The sequence below is a fragment of the Vidua chalybeata genome, chromosome 8, assembly GCF_026979565.1.
Source record: "Vidua chalybeata isolate OUT-0048 chromosome 8, bVidCha1 merged haplotype, whole genome shotgun sequence".
NCBI classification, from domain to species: domain Eukaryota; kingdom Metazoa; phylum Chordata; class Aves; order Passeriformes; family Viduidae; genus Vidua; species Vidua chalybeata.
The window spans coordinates 4342927-4360730 of NC_071537.1; the positions used below are offsets into that span (position 1 = coordinate 4342927).

Here is a 17804-nt window from a genome sequence, read left to right on the forward strand (position 1 = left end):
CGCCCCCGTGACGTCAGAGCCAACACCCCCCCTCCTCCGCTCCCGCCGGCGCGCGCGGGTCTCGCGAGACTGCGGTGGGCGGGGCCGGGCCGCGCCGGGGGGGGCACAACAAACATGGCGGCGGCGGCGGGAGGCGGGAGCGGCGCGGGGCGGCGGCGGTGAGTGCTGCCTGTCCTCCCCTTCCCTCTTCTTTCCTGCCCTTCCGTCCCTCTCCCGCTCCCTTTCCCTCCCTCTTTCTCCTTCCGGGGCCTCCCTGTGCCGTGACGGAGCCGGGCGGCGGGGGCGGGGGGCAGCGCTTGGGGAGGGCCGCGCTGCCCCGCCGGGAGCGGGGCCGGGTCAGCGGCGCAGCCCCGAGGCTGCTCCCTGGATGTGGAGCCGGGGGCCACAGAAATCAGAGGAACCACAGAAATCACAGAGTTACTGAAATCGCAGGGTCACTGCAGTCACAGAATCACAGAGTGGGTGAGGTTGGAAGGAATCGATTCGGTGCCACCTCCCTGCTCAGGCAGAGCCATCCCAGAACACGGCACAGGTTCTGGGGTATCTCCGGTGAGGGAGACTCCACACCCTCTCTGGGCAGTCTGTTCCAGCGCTGTCACCCTCACAATTAAGTTACTCCTCGTTGAGGTGGAACTTGCTGTGCATCCGTGGCTCTGGTGCCACTGCTGGCCCCCGGAGCAGAGCCTGGGCCCTGCTCTGCCGCTCCCTTCACCCAGGGACACCCGGGGACACCCAGGGACACCCGGGGACACCCAGGGCTGGGGGCCCTCCCCGCTGGGGCTCCTCTCCAGGCTGAACAGCCCCAGCTCCCTCAGCCTTTGCTGGGCACGGAGATGCTCCAGTCCCTTCAGCATCTTTGCTGCCCTTCACTGGTTGCTCTCCAGAAGCTCCGAGTCTCTCATCCCGAGGAGCCCGGGACGGGCCACGCGGGTTTCTGGGAGGTTTTCCGTGACCGTGCCACTTCCCGCTCTCGCTTGGGCTGGAGGAGGAGGCGCTGGATCGACCGAGGGCGTTCAGGGTTGATGACAGGTCACGGGTGGCCACTGACGCTGTGCTTCACTCCCACTCCCCACGGTCAAAACTCCTTCAGGAGGACCTGGAAGGGCTTGGATGGAGGTTGGAATCATTCCTGCTTTCATTCATTTGCTACAGAAAAGATGGAACAGAGAACACCCCCATTTTTAACCCGGGATTCCTGAGAAGAAGGTGGGATGCATAGATATGCTCACAGTAATTCAATTCTCCTACTGCATACCTGTCCTCATAGATACTTTATGCTCTTATAATTCCTGCAGGATTAGTTCTGACTGTGTGTGTGAAACTGCTGGGTGTACTCTATGAACTACTTTCTTTAGCAGCATTATTTAGGCAGGATATTTCATCCTGGCACGTTGTTTGACAGCAAACTGAGCTCACCTCAGTGCTGTGATCCCTGTTCAGTCCAGTTGTGCCTGGGTAGAAAACGAGTAACCAGTGCTCTGCTCCTGGTGGTGTGAAGCTGGAGGAGGAGTGGTTGTGTCAGCAGAGCTCGGGTAACACCTGGTGTCATCAGCCCATCCCTGGGGTGTGAAACACGAGCTGGGCTGCTCAGTTTCTGATCATCAGAATTGCATTTTCTGGTTTGCAGGAGTGACACAGCAAGGATCAGATGTGCGTCATTCTCCCCTGAGAAGGAGAGCTGCTGGCTGTGTAGCTCTAAAAAAATGCCACATAAAATCACAGAAGGGTTTGAGCACACAAATGGGAGCTTTGGGTCGTGTTTAGATTGTGGTGACTTCCCTACACTGGTGTAAAGAAAAAGATGAGGTAGAGAAAGGAGGTTTTATGCAGTTGAGCCCTAACCTGTTTATGAAATTTTACGTCATTTTCTTTCAAAATTAAGTGTTTTTTAAAAGCAATCAGTGCAACCAAGTAAGGCTGAGAGAATTGGGGTTGTTCAGCCTGGAGTAGAGAAGGCTTTGAGGTGACCTAATTGTGGCCTTTCAGTACAGGAAAGGACACAAAAGAAATATGGAGAGAGACTGTTTACAAGAGCCTGGAATGACAAGGGGAAATGGCTTTAAACTGCCAGAGGGCAGGGTTAGATGGGATATTGGGAAGAAATTCCTCCCTGGGAGGGTGCTGAGGCCCTGGCACAGGGTGCCCAGAGCAGCTGTGGCTGCCCCTGGATCCCTGGCAGTGCCCAAGGCCAGGCTGGACAGGGCTTGGAGCAGCCTGGGACAGTGGGAGGTGTCCCTGCCATGGCAGGGGTGGCACTGGGTGGGCTTTCAGGTCCCTTCTAATCCAAACTATTCTGTGATTCTCTGAAATAAGTTTTAGTACCTTACCCAAAGGCACACACAGATTCTCCTCTGATAATGCTTTTCTGGTAAAACTTTTGATGTTGTTTCAAATGGTTTAATTTTAAATTGTTATTTCTTAATATAATTCATGGAAAGTTGGCTTGGTCAGGATTCTGTGTCACATTGTCCTGTTTTTCTCTTCATATCTTCAATATTAGAGGTATTTTTAATATTATAATTCATATCCTGATGTCTTTGTTTTATTGCAGGAGACACCAACAAATGGAACACAAATTAACTTAAGCCTACAGGAGGCTGGTGACACCTGGAAGAGGGTAGGTGGGTAGATAGATACATAAAGATGTGTTCCAAAATGACTTAATGGTGATAATCAATGCTGGGAGTTGAGCTTGCTCAGGTAAGATGTGAAAGAACATCCTCATCTGGATGCCAAAAATGAACAAACATCTGTAAGTAGCTTTGGATACACTGAAGATATTTAAATGTGGTCTGGAACTCAAAACTTGAGTTCCTGTAGGTAACCTAAGTACCTATTAAAAATAAGGAATATTCTTATTGAAGTGGTAGCATTGTAAATTATTTCTGATTATAGTCTAGAGAAATAATGTGACAGACTCGTTTTTCTCCTTCCAAATGTATCCCAAGCTCTGTCTTCCCAAATTCATTGTGAATTGAGACTTCATAGAGGTTTGTTAATTGCACTCCCCAAAACAAGCCTGACCACTGATTTCTGGGGAATATTTTAATCATTTCAGTGCAAAATAATGGACTGGATTAAGACTTTTACTCAGGATAGGAAAGTCAAATTTTGGGAGAACTGTGAAACAGTGCTTTGTCTAAGGCTTCTTTCCAGCTTTGCTAATCACCAACATGCAGTTGTTTCCCAGCATTGCAGTTCCCATAAGTGACTGACCCAAATCTGGGGTTTTTGGAGCCAGATGTTTATTGGAAAACAGTCAGTGAGTCAGAAGTGTCCTTCAGGCAACATCCAGGAAGAAGAGGATGCAGTCTTTGAAAAGCTTTTACAGGAAGTGTGATAGTTTTAATAAAATTTAGAGCAGCAGAGTGATAGAGCCCTGTCTTTCAAACATAAATCTTTTTCAGGTTTCTTTCTTATAATTGATGGGGATTGGGAAGAGTAATGGACTCACATCTCTTTTTTTATTCCTTCTAGGGAAAGTGGAGAAGCTGTGCTCTGTGCTTTTTATCTGACGTGTTGAGGTACATTTTGGAGCATGTTTGCTACTTAGCAGGGAACTAAAATTCAGGTATGATCCATTATTTTTATTTTTAAAAAGGCAGGATGATTTTTATTATTGTGTATTTTTTAAAATTTTATTTACTGTTTTATTATGTCATTTACCTATTACTGAAAGCAATTTCCCCATAAATTGTATTTGGTGATCTTTAATGAGTTACAAATTCAAAAACCACTATTCTTATGGTTGTCAGTTTGTTCTTTGACTCACTCTAGTGGGTCTAATGCTGGCCAAATGCCCATGCACCCACTAAAAATTATTTATTTACTCATTTCCTGCTGAGAGATATGGATTAGGAGGGAGAGGGCAAACCAGGCTCAAAACTTTAAAGGGTATAAAGAAAACTTTAGTAACAGAATTAAAAGAAAAAATGATAAGAAATTCAGAATAAACCTTCAGAACACTTCTCCTCCCCCACACCCTCTTCTTTCCCACAGACAACGTAAAGAGACAAAACCTGACCTTTCAGTCAGTTTACCTCCTCTAAAATAATCTTTCTTCAGTCTACCTAGGGAGTGGAGTCTCTCTTGCTATGCCATGGAGACTTGTCCATAAGAAGCAGTTCTCTCGTGGCTTCGGTGTCACACTGAATCAGCCACCCAGGAAAGGAAATCTGTTTGCAGTGTGAAAGTCCCTCCCATGATTCTGCAGCTTTCCCAAAGCTGCTTTCATCGGCCACGTTAACTTATGGGGTACTATTTAAGGATGAGCTGTTCTAGCATAAAAACAGAAGTTCTCTTTTTTTAATCCCTGGGAACAGAGGTTTTTCTTGTTCTATCCCTAGGGCAAAGTTTCTCATCTCTCTCTGGTCAAACTTCTCATTGGATTACAGCTTTTCAGCATCCACGTGCTCCAACATGTGTCCTTCTCTCAGGGGCTGTGGGTGAATGCTGCATCCCCCCGTGCCCTTCATGAACTACAGGGAAAAAACAAAGTCTGATAGATCAAAAATATATCTTCACCATAGCATCACAAAAGAATTTCAGCCCAAGACTAAGGCATCTCCTCAATCCCCTCCCATCTACAATTGACTCCTCCTTTACTGCCCTCAGTGTCTGTATTGTTTTCTCTACGTGTCTTCACCCTTTCCTTTTCCTGACTGAGATTGGTGCTGGTATGTTCATTTGTTCTCAAGCTTTATCAGTTGAAACAGTTACAGAGTTCTGTATCATTGAAAGGCTGATCTTGTCCAGGCTCTGCAGTCCAGGAATTGCTGTGTGACACTGCTGATCATGTGCTCCCCCCCAGCGCCGCTCCTGCGCCTTTCCTTCATGTGGGGTGTCAGGAAAAAGAAACAAAACTGCTGCTTTTGTCCTTCTGCCTGCAGCATGGCTGCCTAAAAGCAGCTGAGCAAACAAAGTTCATTTGTGAGCCATGTCGAGATAGCCCTGGCCGTGCTGACTCTGGCCACGCAGTCCTGGCCGCGCGGTGCTGGGACGGTCCCGGCAGCACGGCCTGGTTGTGGCAGAAATCCCAGCCTAGCAGTGCTCTGACCAGAGCCCAGCCCAGCCAGGCCTGGCCCAGCCCAGCTGTGCGAGCCCAGCCCAGCTGGGCCTGCCCTGACCCAGCACGTCAGCCCAGCCCAGCCAGGCCTGGCCCAATCCGGCTGTGCCAGCCCAGCCCAGCCAGGCCTGGCCTGACCCAGCATGCGAGCCCAGCATGGCCGGCCTGGCCCAACCCGGCCACGTGAGCCCAGTCCAGCCCAGCCAGGCCTGACCCAGCCACGTGAGCCCAGCCAGGCCAGTGATATCTTCAGAGGCCATTAGCCAAGAGTGTTCATGCGCTAGCCCATCCTTAAATGTTCATAGAGGCGTATTCAGCTCTTCTAAGTGGTTTAAATGGGTGTCAATCTTTAAAACTAGCCTGCTGATTGGTTAACTGGATGTCAATCTTCAAATCTAGCCAGTTGATTGGCTCTTTAAATTAGGCAGCTCATTGGCTCTGCCAGGTCCCCACCCCCTCAACTGAAAACCAGACTTTGTTAAACCACGACACACGTGCTGTGTGATAAAAGTAATTCTTCACTTAAAATCCAACCCAAAACCTGAACTTGTTACTATGAATGCAGCCAAATTCAATGACACTTGTGTTCTGAAAACATCTTCCCTTCTAGGCACGAGAGGTTGTAAATGAAAGAGTCAATATGGGGGAAAAGAAGGCAGAACCGTTGGATTTTGTGAAAGATTTTCAGGAATATCTGACCCAGCAGACTCACCATGTCAATATGATTTCTGGATCGGTCACTGGTGACAAGGAAGTAGAGACTCTCCAGGGAGGTGAGCTGATTCCAGTACCATAAATTTGATTTTTTTGAGAGTGACTTCAGTGTTCACAGTCCAGGTAATGCTGCAGCAGTATGGAAGCACTTCTGATAGTCATTTTCATGTCACAAAGGATGTGTATGTACCTTTGTTTTAGTCAGGGCATGCTTTTATAATTCTCTATATTTAAAGACCGAGGGCTGAGAGAAGCAAAAGCTATTTGGCATTTGCTCACAGTGTGACAGATGGTGTCCCACAGATTGTTCATTAAACTCTCTGTTGCATTGTTCACAGCTGGGACAGAAGGTGATCAGAATGGTCTGGATCATCCTTCTGTTGAAGTTTCACTGGATGAAAACTCAGGAATGTTGGTGGATGGGTTTGAAAGGACTTTTGATGGGAAGTTAAAGTGTCGATACTGTAACTATGCCAGCAAAGGAACTGCACGGCTCATCGAGCACATCAGGATTCACACAGGTATGGGATCTTCTGCTCTGCTGGCCTGGGAGGCCTTGGGGGATTTACTCAACGTTGGGATTTCCATGTCAGCAGTTGGCAAATTCAAGCAGTGTGAGACTTCTTACCAGTAACTGGGTATTGGTGGGGTTTTATAGTCTGTTTTTGTAAAGGTCTACCTATTTAAGCTGTGCAAATCCCTACTGACATTTATGATTATAAGTAACAATAGGGGAGTAAAGTTTAGCATGAAAGCTTCAATGTAAATTGAAGGGCCCTAAAAATATCTTCGGGTTTTTCTGTGCTGATGAGAAAAGTGACAAATGTATATTTTCCTACACAGAGATTTATAGGGCCTTTTCTTCCTCTGTTGTTCAGCCACGAAAATATTCCTGTTCTGTACAACATTCTAGATGTGGAAGTACAAAGCATAGTAATAAGAATAAAGTTATTGGTAGAATATTGAAATGTGAGGACATACCATCAAGTTAGTGACTGATATCAGTAGTAAACAGAAAAATTATCAACTGTGGCTTGTTAAGGAGCTTTGGCCACTGTTGGATGTATAAACCTGAAAAGCAAAACTCTCATACAGGTTAAAATATCCTAAACTGTTCTGAAACCTCCAACTTCATGGCAAATGAGAGAAAACAAAAACATAGGTGCTTATGAACTCTGTCAAGTGTATCACACCAATACATTCGACTTCAGGGTGTTAAGGAGAGCAGAAAAAAATTGTGTCGTGCAAAGAATGAAAGTTTTTACAGGTTTCCAGTGTAGTATGGATTGTCCCAAAATTTCCAAGTCTCTTTTCAGTGGTCTTGGGTAGGTGGTGTTTTGGGACTCACCTGTTATAACTGGGATGTGACTGTAGCCCTCCTCAGGTACAGTTAGTCAGATCCTCACTTTGCTGGGAGCCATTCCTTCCACACAGGAGCTCCCTGGGTGGATTTTGGAAAGGTTGGGCTCCTTGCACTGGCCCTGCAGTGTTGGCTTGTTTCAACAGGGCATAATGGGGTAGGAAATGGCAACCAACCAGAAATCAAAGAGTTCTGAGGTTCAGATTCTGAAGGACCTGATAAATTCTTCTCTTGTGTCTTCCAGAACAAGAAAATAACTACTTTGGTTTGGTTTTCCTGGTTTGGTTTGGTTTGTTTTTTCACTCAGGGAAGAAGATCCAAGGCCTGAGTGTTGTTTGGCTTGGAAGGCTGGCAGAGGGCCAGGAGATGGGTTGCTTGTGCTGTGAAGGCTCAGATGAGTCAGCATTAAAGTAGGGAAGTGGCAGCTGACTCAGAGCCTCAGAGCAGTGTAAATAAGCAGGTACAACATCCTGGACATCTGCCAAAGGAATTGTGACCCAGGCCTGATCATGCAGCCATTATCATTATTATCATTATTATTAAGTGCAGCCTACTGCAGCATTGGCTTCATGCTGAGTCTGAGAGCAGATAATGAGTAGTTCACCAGCTGTGTTGTGCTACGTGTGATGCAAAACTTTTATCTCTGTGTGTCCAGTTTAGAATGAAATCAGATTGGCAAATTCTGTGTGAATGCAGGGAGTTTGTCAATCTTCTCATAGCATTTTATCAAGTCTCCAGATCTTTACCCATCCTTGTGTGTATATATATAAGTACAGAGAGATGCTCATGGAGAAGTCATGGTTTTACTTGGTGCAATGAAGGTAGTTAGAGGTAGCACAAAAATTGATTTCTTTCCTCTTGGAGTGCCAGTGATGTAGGGGGAATAAAAGAAATCTGTTTGGTATCCCAGACTGTGATTCCAAACTATGGAATGCTCATCAGTCACATGACAGGGATTTAGAAATTGAGCTGGCACTCGAGATAGGAAGAGTAAGATGATCTTTCATTGCAGCACCTGAACACACATCAGATCCTTTGGGCACTTCTGACATTGCAGTCCTGGATCTGTAACTTCTAGATCAGTCTATCAAGGGAAAATCAGAAGTCCTAAAGTGCTGCATTACAAAAGTGTTGGCCTGTTATTATGTTACATTAACTTTTTAAAAAATACTCAGAAAACTTTGTATCTATGAATTTCATTTGATAGAAGAACAAAGTTCTCCATGTGCAAAGGAAATTATGGTCTCCCTGACCATCTCCCATCTCCCATCTGGAAGAGCACACAGCTCACCAAGGAATACCTGGCTTTTGTTTTCTGTTACAACTCTTTAGCTGCAGGATCCTTTTTCAAAGCTCAGTCCTTGAGTGGCTGCCTGTGTGCTTGGGTTATTTAGGTGGTAGTTCCAGGATGTTTAGGAGTAGGGATGTTTGGAAGGTCCCAGAAGGATCCCTCCTCAGAGTTATCATGAGGAACAGTGACATTTTGGTGGTGCAGACATTCCTGTGTTCCCCAGTGCCCTCCATGGGTGAGATTGGACCCAGGGCACCACACCAACACCACTGCACTCAGTCCTTGGCGTTGCTGCTGCAGTTCCCAGGCAGGTTGTGTGTTATGCTAGCTCCACTCAGGATTTTTCTGGGTGCTGATGGTCTGTGGGCGAGGCAGAGCTGTCCCAGTGCTCTCCACTCTCCCAGGATACCCAGCTGAGCTCGAGGCTGGCGGTGACTGAAGTTGGAGGAGCGGCTCACAACGAGCCGCTCCGTGCTGCACACAAAGCCTTTTCCAGGCGCTCCGAGGTGCTGTGGGCTAACCTGTTCTGATTTTCCAGGGGAGAAGCCACACAGGTGCCACCTGTGTCCCTTTGCCTCGGCCTACGAGCGTCACCTGGAGGCTCACATGCGGTCCCACACTGGGGAGAAGCCCTACAAGTGTGAGCTGTGCTCCTTCCGCTGCAGCGACCGCAGCAACCTGTCCCACCACCGCCGGCGCAAGCACAAGATGGTGCCCATCAAGGGGACGAGGTCTTCCCTGAGCAGCAAGAAGATGTGGGGGGTTCTGCAGAAGAAGACCAGCAATTTGGGGTACAGCAGAAGAGCATTAATTAATCTGAGTCCGCCTTCCATGGTGGTGCAGAAGCCAGACTACCTTAATGATTTCACCCATGAAATCCCCAATATCCAGACTGAGGCGTACGAGAGCATGACAAAATCCACTCCGAGCGGTGGCTTGCCAAGAGATCCACAAGACCTCATGGTGGATAATCCTTTAAACCAGCTCTCCACGTTAGCAGGACAGTTGTCCAGTTTGCCACCTGAAAACCAAAATCCAGCCTCTCCTGACGTCGTTTCCTGTCAAGACGAAAAGCCTTTCATGATACAGCAGCCTGCTGCACCTGCAGTAGTTTCAGCTGTGTCAGCAAATATTCCTCAGAATTCCTCTCCGACCAGCCCTGATTCGCGGCCCGCACACAATCAGAGGAACTATAGTCCCGTGGCAGGGCCCAGCAGTGACCGCAGTGCCCACACCAGTACTCCCAGTATCAGCAACAGCCAGCCGAGTACTCCAGCTCCAGCCCTGCCAGTGCAGGACCCTCAGCTCCTGCACCACTGCCCACACTGTGACATGTACTTTGCAGACAATATCCTTTACACCATCCACATGGGATGCCACGGATTTGAAAATCCTTTCCAGTGTAACATTTGTGGGTGTAAGTGTAAAAACAAGTACGACTTCGCTTGCCACTTTGCGAGAGGCCAACATAATCAACATTGACTGAGAACATGCTTTCGTTTAGTTTTTTAACATATTACAGTCTATTTTTCATACTTGCTGATGGAAAGCTTGCACATTCCCATAAGGAATCTTCACATTAATCAATTCGACAGAGGAGGCAAATTGATTTCTGTGTTCTTGTAAAACTTGCCAGGGAAATTTTGTATCACATTCAGTTGCTGTTTTATATGTAGCCTTTCAAAAAAAGCCAAGAGTGCTGTAAGGGTTGGAATGCATTTACATGCTGTGGTTGCTAAATTTAAGTTGCTTGCACTTAATCCCAATAAACATTCTGCAAGTGGAGAAGCAGAGCGTGTGTCCTGAACCATAGGATGTAATTCCCAGATTGTTTACTAGGCAACACAAGATATATTATCCATAAAACACAAAAGGTCAATGCAATGACACATCATGTAGAGACAGGACAAGGAGGAATGGTGACAGAGGGCAGGGTTAGATGGGATATTGGGAAGGAATTGTTCCCTGGGAGGCTGGGCAGGCCCTGGCACAGGGTGCCCAGAGCAGCTGTGGCTGCACCTGGATCCCTGGCAGTGCCCAAGGCCAGGTTGGACAGGGTTTGGAGCACCCTGGGATAGTGGAAGGTGTGTGTCATTTAAGGTCCCTTCCAACCCCAGCCATTCTATGACTTTGGAGAAATCTTTAAAAACCTGGCTACTCAAACAAACACAAGCAATTTTCACGTACAAATTCAATTTGATGTAAAAGTTTCTTTGATCTGATGAAGGTTGATAATAAGTTTTTGTTTAGTATAGTCTAAACTCTTCATGCTAGGACTTAAACACTAATTTAACTATTAGCGCAAAACTAGAAGATAACAGGTTATTGTGAATAAAACTATGGTAGGAAAAAAAAAAAGAGCTAAAAGCCTGTCATTCATGAGTTATAAAAACAAAAAAGTAAGATACCTTATATTACCTACACTCTACAAAATTTTACCTGTCATTGTTTTTCAGAGGAGGCAATTTTTAGAGTCATAATGAAGAGCCTGTAGAATTAATATATATTCTGTGAGATTTCTAACTGCCTTAAACTGAGTTGTACAGATATTTAAATTTTGCACAATTAGACTTCTGTCCCGCTGATAGAAGTTCTGATAGAAACAAACAAGAAGTTTACAAATCAAACTCCTTTGTTCAGTTTTATGTTGGGCCAGGCTACAACTGAGAGGTTGCCTATATTTTTGAGAGTTGTATAATCCAGTTTATTGTAAATTTCAGCTGACTTGGAGGCCTGCTTTGTCGCCTCTCCAAGGTCTGATGTCCTTTGGGTGAGCTGGGAATAAGGGGAAGGACCTCTGGCTTTTTCTGGGCTCCATGCAGGATGCAAAGGAAAACTGGCTGACTACACTGAAGTTGTGTTTAGGAATTGTGGATGGCAAATGGTAACTGAAGTTGTTTATTTTGTTTCATAGTGTACACTCATCTTTAGAAGCCCTCAGGCTAAAGGACAGGCACTTTAACATAAACCTGAGTAAAACATCTAATTAAAATGAATAATAACTTTATGTGCTAGATAAGAATTTGAGATATTAAAAATAAAGGAAGAACTGTTACTTTTCCCATATTTAGACATGCACTTTTACCTTGGTTTGTCCTACTTGAGACAAATTAAAGCTTCCCTTATATATTCCCCTTTTCCTATCAGCAAACCGTGTTTTGTTAAAAGCAAGGAGATTTTATTAATGTTCCACAAGTCAGAGGTTGGAATCTCAATAGCAAATGCTTGGCTTATTCAAATTTATATTGTTATGGGAGCTAAAACTTCCTGAAACCAATGGAAAAACTTACAGTGATCAGGGTGAGATCAATGTAGGAAAACCACCTGTGTAAGAATTTTAGCTGTAGAAGTAATTTTGACTTTAATTAAATAGAAATTTGGATACCAGATGTGTTTCTGTCTACCTGACTGACCTACTGTTGAATTTCTGTGCTTGAGGAACTGGGTTCTTTCTTGGCTGTGCAGTCTTGAAGTAATGAGGTCAGAAAACTGCCACTGGAGTGGTTCCAGTGTAGTGAAGATGAACAGTAACACTGTCACTCCTAAAAACTGTTTTGTTTTCAGGCCTGGTTCAGAATTTGTTTTGCTGGATTTGTAAGACAGAATGTAATTTGCATTTTTCATCAGGACACTCTGTAATTCCAAAAAAATGCATTGTTGCTTTATACTTTTTAGATTTATTTTATAAGTAAAACTGCAAGTCTGTGTGTGTAAACATCCTTTATTTTATTTTAAGGAGTAAAAGTTGACTGAACTGGAATCCAGTTAGAAGTTACTGCTCCTGGACAGGTTTTGGAATCAAAATTTTTTCCAGTCAAAGAGGGCAGAAAGGGTGGCTGTCTTTGGATCACACATTGAACAATTCTACAATTTAAATTTGGCTCAAATGTGGTGTTAGGATAAGAGACATTTCTCTTGAAGACTTTACAATTAGTAATTTATGGAAGTGGTTTTCCTTGCCTTTTTGATAGATGGTGCACTCTCCTGTTCCTAAGCTCTGGCATTTCCAAGGAAACTTGTGGAATGGTGGTGCTCCAGGGAGCACCTTACAGTACTGAGTGACCACAGCAGCCAAGTGCTCCTTGGCTTGTGGTTTTTTCCTTGCTGGTATCGTAGGGAGAGTAATTTCCATGTGCACAGATGTGGGTTCTGACCCTCTGGGGCTTCTGTTGGCAGTGTTAACGTTGTTAGAGGCTTTTCTTTGTCTCATGATTTGGTGATTGAGAGAAACGACTGCTGAGCCACAATGGCCTTGAACAGAACTCAGGATAGGTCACTGATGGAGGAGCTGGGAGCAAGAGGAAGCCTGCAGGATCTCATGGAAAAGAGGCCCTTGTTTAGGGGGGATCCCATTGTGGGGAATGTATGTTCTTAACAACAGAACTCTGTGTGAAATAATCTATCCCCAAGCCTTGCAAATCATTGTTTGGAAGGATTTTCCTGCTGCTGCCTGGATACCATTGGTTCTGCTCTTGAAGGGAAAGGTTAAGCTGGGACATCTCTGAACGGTTGAGGAATGAAAAAAAACTCTGTTTCCTTGGGCAAACTCCTCATTGCAGGGGGTTCTGGGGCAGCAGCAGCAGCAGCTTTGGTGCTCATCCCTTGGCTCTGCACCCAGATCCCTGGGTGGATCCCTGTGTCCTTCCCAGGACTGTTCATGTTCCATGATCACACTGTGTGTTCAGTTGTGCCAAACAATGCCCTGACATCGTTGTCCCCTTCTGCCAACTGAGGAGCTTTGGAAGGTGTATTTTCCCATTTTTTCATAATTTATACATACTTTTGACTATAATTTAAAGACCAGAGCTGGTAGTGGCAAATTCTTTCCAAGAATGATCCCTTGCACAAGCAGGCCTTACCCAGAGTCAGGGAGGGAGACTTGTCCAGGATTCTGGGATTCAGTCCTTAGTTAAAAACTTTTCATATTGAGTCCTCCATGTGCTACACTGCACTCACTTGTTTTGGTGGTTTTTTTAAAAACCCAAATCCTCACATTACAAGGTAATGGGTGATTAGCATTTTAACTGTTATTAATGGAAGTTTGGGAAGGAGATGGAATTTTTCCATAGCTCAGTTTTGTTAAGTTCTGTAGTTGCAAAACATGAATTTTGTGGGGGTTTTGTTTTTATTGTCATAGCTTATTTTATAGCTTTGTGAACATTTCTAACATGCACTATTTATAGCACTCAATACACATTTACTGTTTTGAGACTGAATATTCCAATGAACATTTGAATATTTGAACATCTTCATTTTCTCAGTTAATTCTTTAACTGTGAAGGAGGCAATAAGAAAAATAGTTGTTTTGTTACAGATACGTTTAGATGAAGAGGATTTAGACATAAAATGTTGATTGGCTTTCTAATATAAAACTCAGTGCTGGGACAATTTCCAGCACCGTTTTCCAGACAAATAATCTGTTACTGTTTGTTTTGTTCTAGAATGTTTTGGGGGTTTGCTTTTTGTTTGTTTTTGACGAAGGGAATGTAATTTAGAAGTCTTCACTGGCAAGTTTTCTACTAATTTTAAGCTTCTTGGAAAACCTACAGCAAATGATGTTCTGCTGCAGGAAAGCTCTCTCCTGCTAAAGCATTTTTCATTAAGCAATCCTTGTGTATGTGCTTTTAAGTACCTACTTTGTTAATAATATGTATCTCAGTGTAAAGAACAGATTTTATGCAAAAATGAAACCTGTTAGAGTTGTAAAATAAATTTTAATGTTAGTGAACATTTCTGAGACGACAAGGTTAATTCTGAAATTACTCTGTGTCGTGTAGTTCATGTTGTGAAGGTTTGCTTTTGTAAGATATGAATAAAATAACACTTTCTAATTAGGTCCCATGTCAATTCTTAATTGCATATCCTTCCATGGGTGGAGCTGGTGGTTTCCCAAGTGCTCCTCCTGGGTTAACTCTTTCTGATTCTGTGAAATTTAAATCTCAGGATGGTTTGCTCTTGGCTTGATCTCCACAGCCAAGAACAGCTTGTTTAGACTTGATTAAACTGTTTCTCTTCCATATCATAGGAAGAGAAGGCACAGGGGCTCCAGAGGAGGGAGCTGCACCTCAGATCTCTCAGCAGCTTGGACTTCTAAACACCCAACATTCTCTATGTCATTATTTTAAAATATATTTATTTACTACATTGATTGCCTCATGTTGGAATGAAGAAATAACACTTGTAGCAGGGTCAGAATATTGGGTTTTCAAAGTCTTTCCTTGCCTCAAGTCTTCCAAAAATTCTGCTTTCAGTTTGTTGAGTTCTTCTGCCAGGCTCTTCATCTCACTTGGGAGAACACTTTTACCTAAAACAAAATTGAAACTGAACTTTTAACTTCTTGCTTACAGAAAAAAATTGCAGAACCACAGAATTTCCTGAGCTGGAAGGGACCCACAGGATCATCCAGTGCAGCTCCTGGCCCTGCACAGACCCCCCAACAACCCCACCCTGGAGTGCTGTCCAAGCTCCTGGGGCTCTGGCAGCCTCGTGCCATTCCCTGGGGAGCCTGGGCAGTGCCCAGCACCCTCTGGGGAAGAACCTTTCCCTAAATCCAACCTAAACCCCCCTGACACAGCTCCAGCCGTTCCCTCCTGTCCCTGGTCACAGAGGGAAGCCTGAACACAGGCACAGAGCTGAGCTTTTCAGTTAAGGACACCGAGCTGCTCCTTGTATAAATCTTAGGAGCAAACCAGTGCAGAATGCAAAGCCCTGTCCTTATTGACACGTGTCCTAAAACAGTATTAAAATCTTCTAAAATGCTGCTCTGTACTAAATGGGCTTATTAAAGCTGTAATTAATACAGTTAATAAATATGATTCTGGTTTTTAAATCTACAGACTTCCACAGGTAACACTGACCAGAGTTGTGAAGGTGTTGCCTCAGGCACACCTGCTGGGACAGGATTCCTGACCAGTTTATCCCGAGGGAATTTCAGAGGCTGTTTCCCATTGCCAGCTAGGATAGGTGGGATGGATGAAGAGGTACCTTTGGCATCCTGCATGGCCTCAGAGATGACTCTCCTGCACGCCTGGTCAGCCTGGTGGACTGCACTGCCTGCACAGATGGCTCGAGCTGCCTCCTGGCCAGGGCCACCAGGAGGAAGAAAACAAGCAGACACTTTGAATTTACTTGACTTTTGAAGTGCCATTTGAGAACAACACGTCAGCAGCAGCTCAGGCAGCAGCCAAAGCTGTGTCCTGAAGCCCAGCAGTGCTACCTTCTGCTCCGTGTCCTCCTCGTTTGGCCTCTCTGGATTCTCCAAAGCAGTGGCCAGCAAGTTCATGATCTGCTCACTAGGAAAAGAGAGTAAACCATGGCAAGCAAACAGATAACACTTCATTTCTAACTACACCACAGGGAAAAAAAAAAAAAAAAGAAAAGCAAGATTTCAGTTATTTTTTAATGCAATCAGTGAAATAATCTGAAATTAAAAACTGAAATGAATTTATTTCTAGCCTTAATGTTCCAGACAATTTGCACAGATTTTCAGTGACAGGGTAGGAATGCTGTGAGTTTTGAGGTTAACTCTGCAGAGGGTGGTGGCTGTGAGCTCCCAACAAGCCTGGCCTCCAAAAATCACCACTGGTGATGTAAAAAATAATATTTTTTCCGCATTGTGTAGATACAATAAGAAACTTCTACCACTGAAAATAGCACTTAGGGAAAACTCTAGGATCAATCAGTAACATACTCATCCTCTGAGATGCAATCAGAACTACTCAGAATGAGGCTGTGCTGCTCCCAGGTGTTTTTCCTGAGATCTGGCATTTCTATTTTCCTTGCCATTAATTGTATTGTCTGCTCAGGCACAGGATCACTTCTGAGGCGATTCCTCTGCAGGCAGCATTCCACTGGACACTCTAAGAATAACTGGCAGAAGCCCAAGGAATCTAAAAAGAACAGAACCAGACAATTTTGTCTTTAAACAGTTCAAGTAACAATTTCTGAGAGCAGCATGCAGGAGAAAGGCTCTGCGTGAATGAGGAGCTTCTGCACTGGTTCTGAGCCTGACATGGACACAAACCTGGATAGGGAACAGAATTTTACCTTCAAGGCTGCACAAGAAACGTCTGAGATCAACACACAGAACCATGGAATGCTTTGGATTGGGAGGGACCTTAAAGCCCATCCATTCCACCCCTGCCATGGAAGTGACACCTCCCACTGTCCCAGGCTGCTCCAAGCCCTGTCCAGCCTGGCCTTGGGCACTGCCAGGGATCCAGGGGCAGCCACAGCTGCTCTGGGCACCCTGTGCCAGGGCCTGCCCACCCTCCCAGGGAACAATTCCTAATCCCCAATATCCCATCCATCCCTGCCCTCTGGCACTGGGAAGCTGTTCCCCTGCCCTGTCATTCCATGCCCTTGTCCAAAGTCCCTCTCCAGCTCTCTTGGAGCCTCCTTATGTACTGGAAGGTGCTTTAAGGCTGCTCTAGGAAGGGGTTTACACGATCTACCAATTTATAATAAGGCAGTAGCAAAGTTACATTGATTGCTACTCTATCACAGACATCCAGCACTGAGAACAACCAACGCTCCAGGAGAGCGCTTGAAAGAAGGCAGCCGGAGTGCCCTGAACTTCCTACAAACATCCTCATGCCGAAGATCAAGGAATAATTACATTTGCGGGCCAGCTGGTACACCTCGTAGCGCATGCTCTGGTAATAAAAGTTGTCATCCAGCAGGAGGACGAGCGGCCGGGAGGCGGCTCCGGCGCCGCGCTCCGCGGCGGGCAGCAGCCCCTCCCGGCGGCAGCAGCCCAGGAAGCGCTGCCAGCCCGGCTGCGCGGGGCCGGGCAGCGGCGCCCCGGTGAGCAGCGCCCGCAGGAGCCCCTCCAGGCACTGCAGCAGCTCGCGGCGGCTCTGCTTCCAGCCGGGCAGCTGTGGAGAGAGGAAGGCGAGAGGTCACGGCCCCGCATCGCCGCTGCCGAGCGCTGCCGCCCCCCGGGCCCCGCCGTGAGGGGACCGGGCCCCGGGCCGGCCGCGTCCCGTTGCCTGGCAACCGCGGTCGCACGCGGTGACGTAACACGGGCGCGGCCGCGCACTGACCAATGGGGACGGCTCGTGCGGGCCCGCCCCCGGCGCGCGCGGGCGGAAGGCCTCGGGCGGGATGAGCTCGTCGTAAGCGAGTAGCGCGCAGGCCCAGCCCGGCCGCTGCCGCAGCCGGCGGCTCAGGCCGCGGGCCAGCGTGGACTTGCCGGCCGCGGGCAGCCCGCACAGCAGGCACAGCCCCACCCGAGCGCCGCCGCTCCCCCGTTGCTGCTGCTGCTGCTCCGCCGCCGCCGCCAGCGCTGCCGGTTCCGCCGCTTCCGCCGGCGCTGTGCGCATGCGCCGGGCCCGCGCCGCGGGGCGCCCCCTGGCGGGCTCGGCGCAAACGAC

The 17804-nt window shown here is 46.5% G+C and overlaps 2 protein-coding genes across 6 annotated transcripts; one reads left to right on the plus strand and one right to left on the minus strand.

Annotated features, from left to right (window-relative positions):
• Positions 1–99: 99 nt before the first annotated feature.
• Positions 100–14264, plus strand: IKZF5 (IKAROS family zinc finger 5). Of its 5 annotated transcripts, none has more exons than XM_053948745.1 (6): positions 100–158; positions 2552–2617; positions 3478–3571; positions 5676–5838; positions 6118–6300; positions 8969–14264. In XM_053948745.1, exons 4-6 carry the CDS (start codon positions 5706–5708, stop codon positions 9910–9912), a joined length of 1260 nt encoding a protein of 419 aa, XP_053804720.1. In that variant the 5' UTR covers positions 100–158; positions 2552–2617; positions 3478–3571; positions 5676–5705; the 3' UTR covers positions 9913–14264. The 5 variants fall into 5 exon arrangements, with proteins under 5 accessions (XP_053804720.1, XP_053804721.1, XP_053804719.1 ...); XM_053948746.1 differs by lacking the exon at positions 100–158 and adding an exon at positions 359–1206 and having other exon boundaries at positions 2552–2621; XM_053948744.1 differs by lacking the exon at positions 100–158 and adding an exon at positions 359–1206.
• A 279-nt stretch (positions 14265–14543) lies between these two features.
• PSTK (phosphoseryl-tRNA kinase) lies at positions 14544–17768 on the minus strand. Its single transcript, XM_053948755.1, has 6 exons — positions 17475–17768; positions 17048–17306; positions 16121–16319; positions 15647–15722; positions 15415–15508; positions 14544–14734 (listed from the first exon to the last, which is right to left on the minus strand). Exons 1-6 carry the CDS (start codon positions 17751–17753, stop codon positions 14547–14549), a joined length of 1095 nt encoding a protein of 364 aa, XP_053804730.1. The 5' UTR covers positions 17754–17768; the 3' UTR covers positions 14544–14546.
• Between the last annotated feature and the right edge of the window lie 36 nt (positions 17769–17804).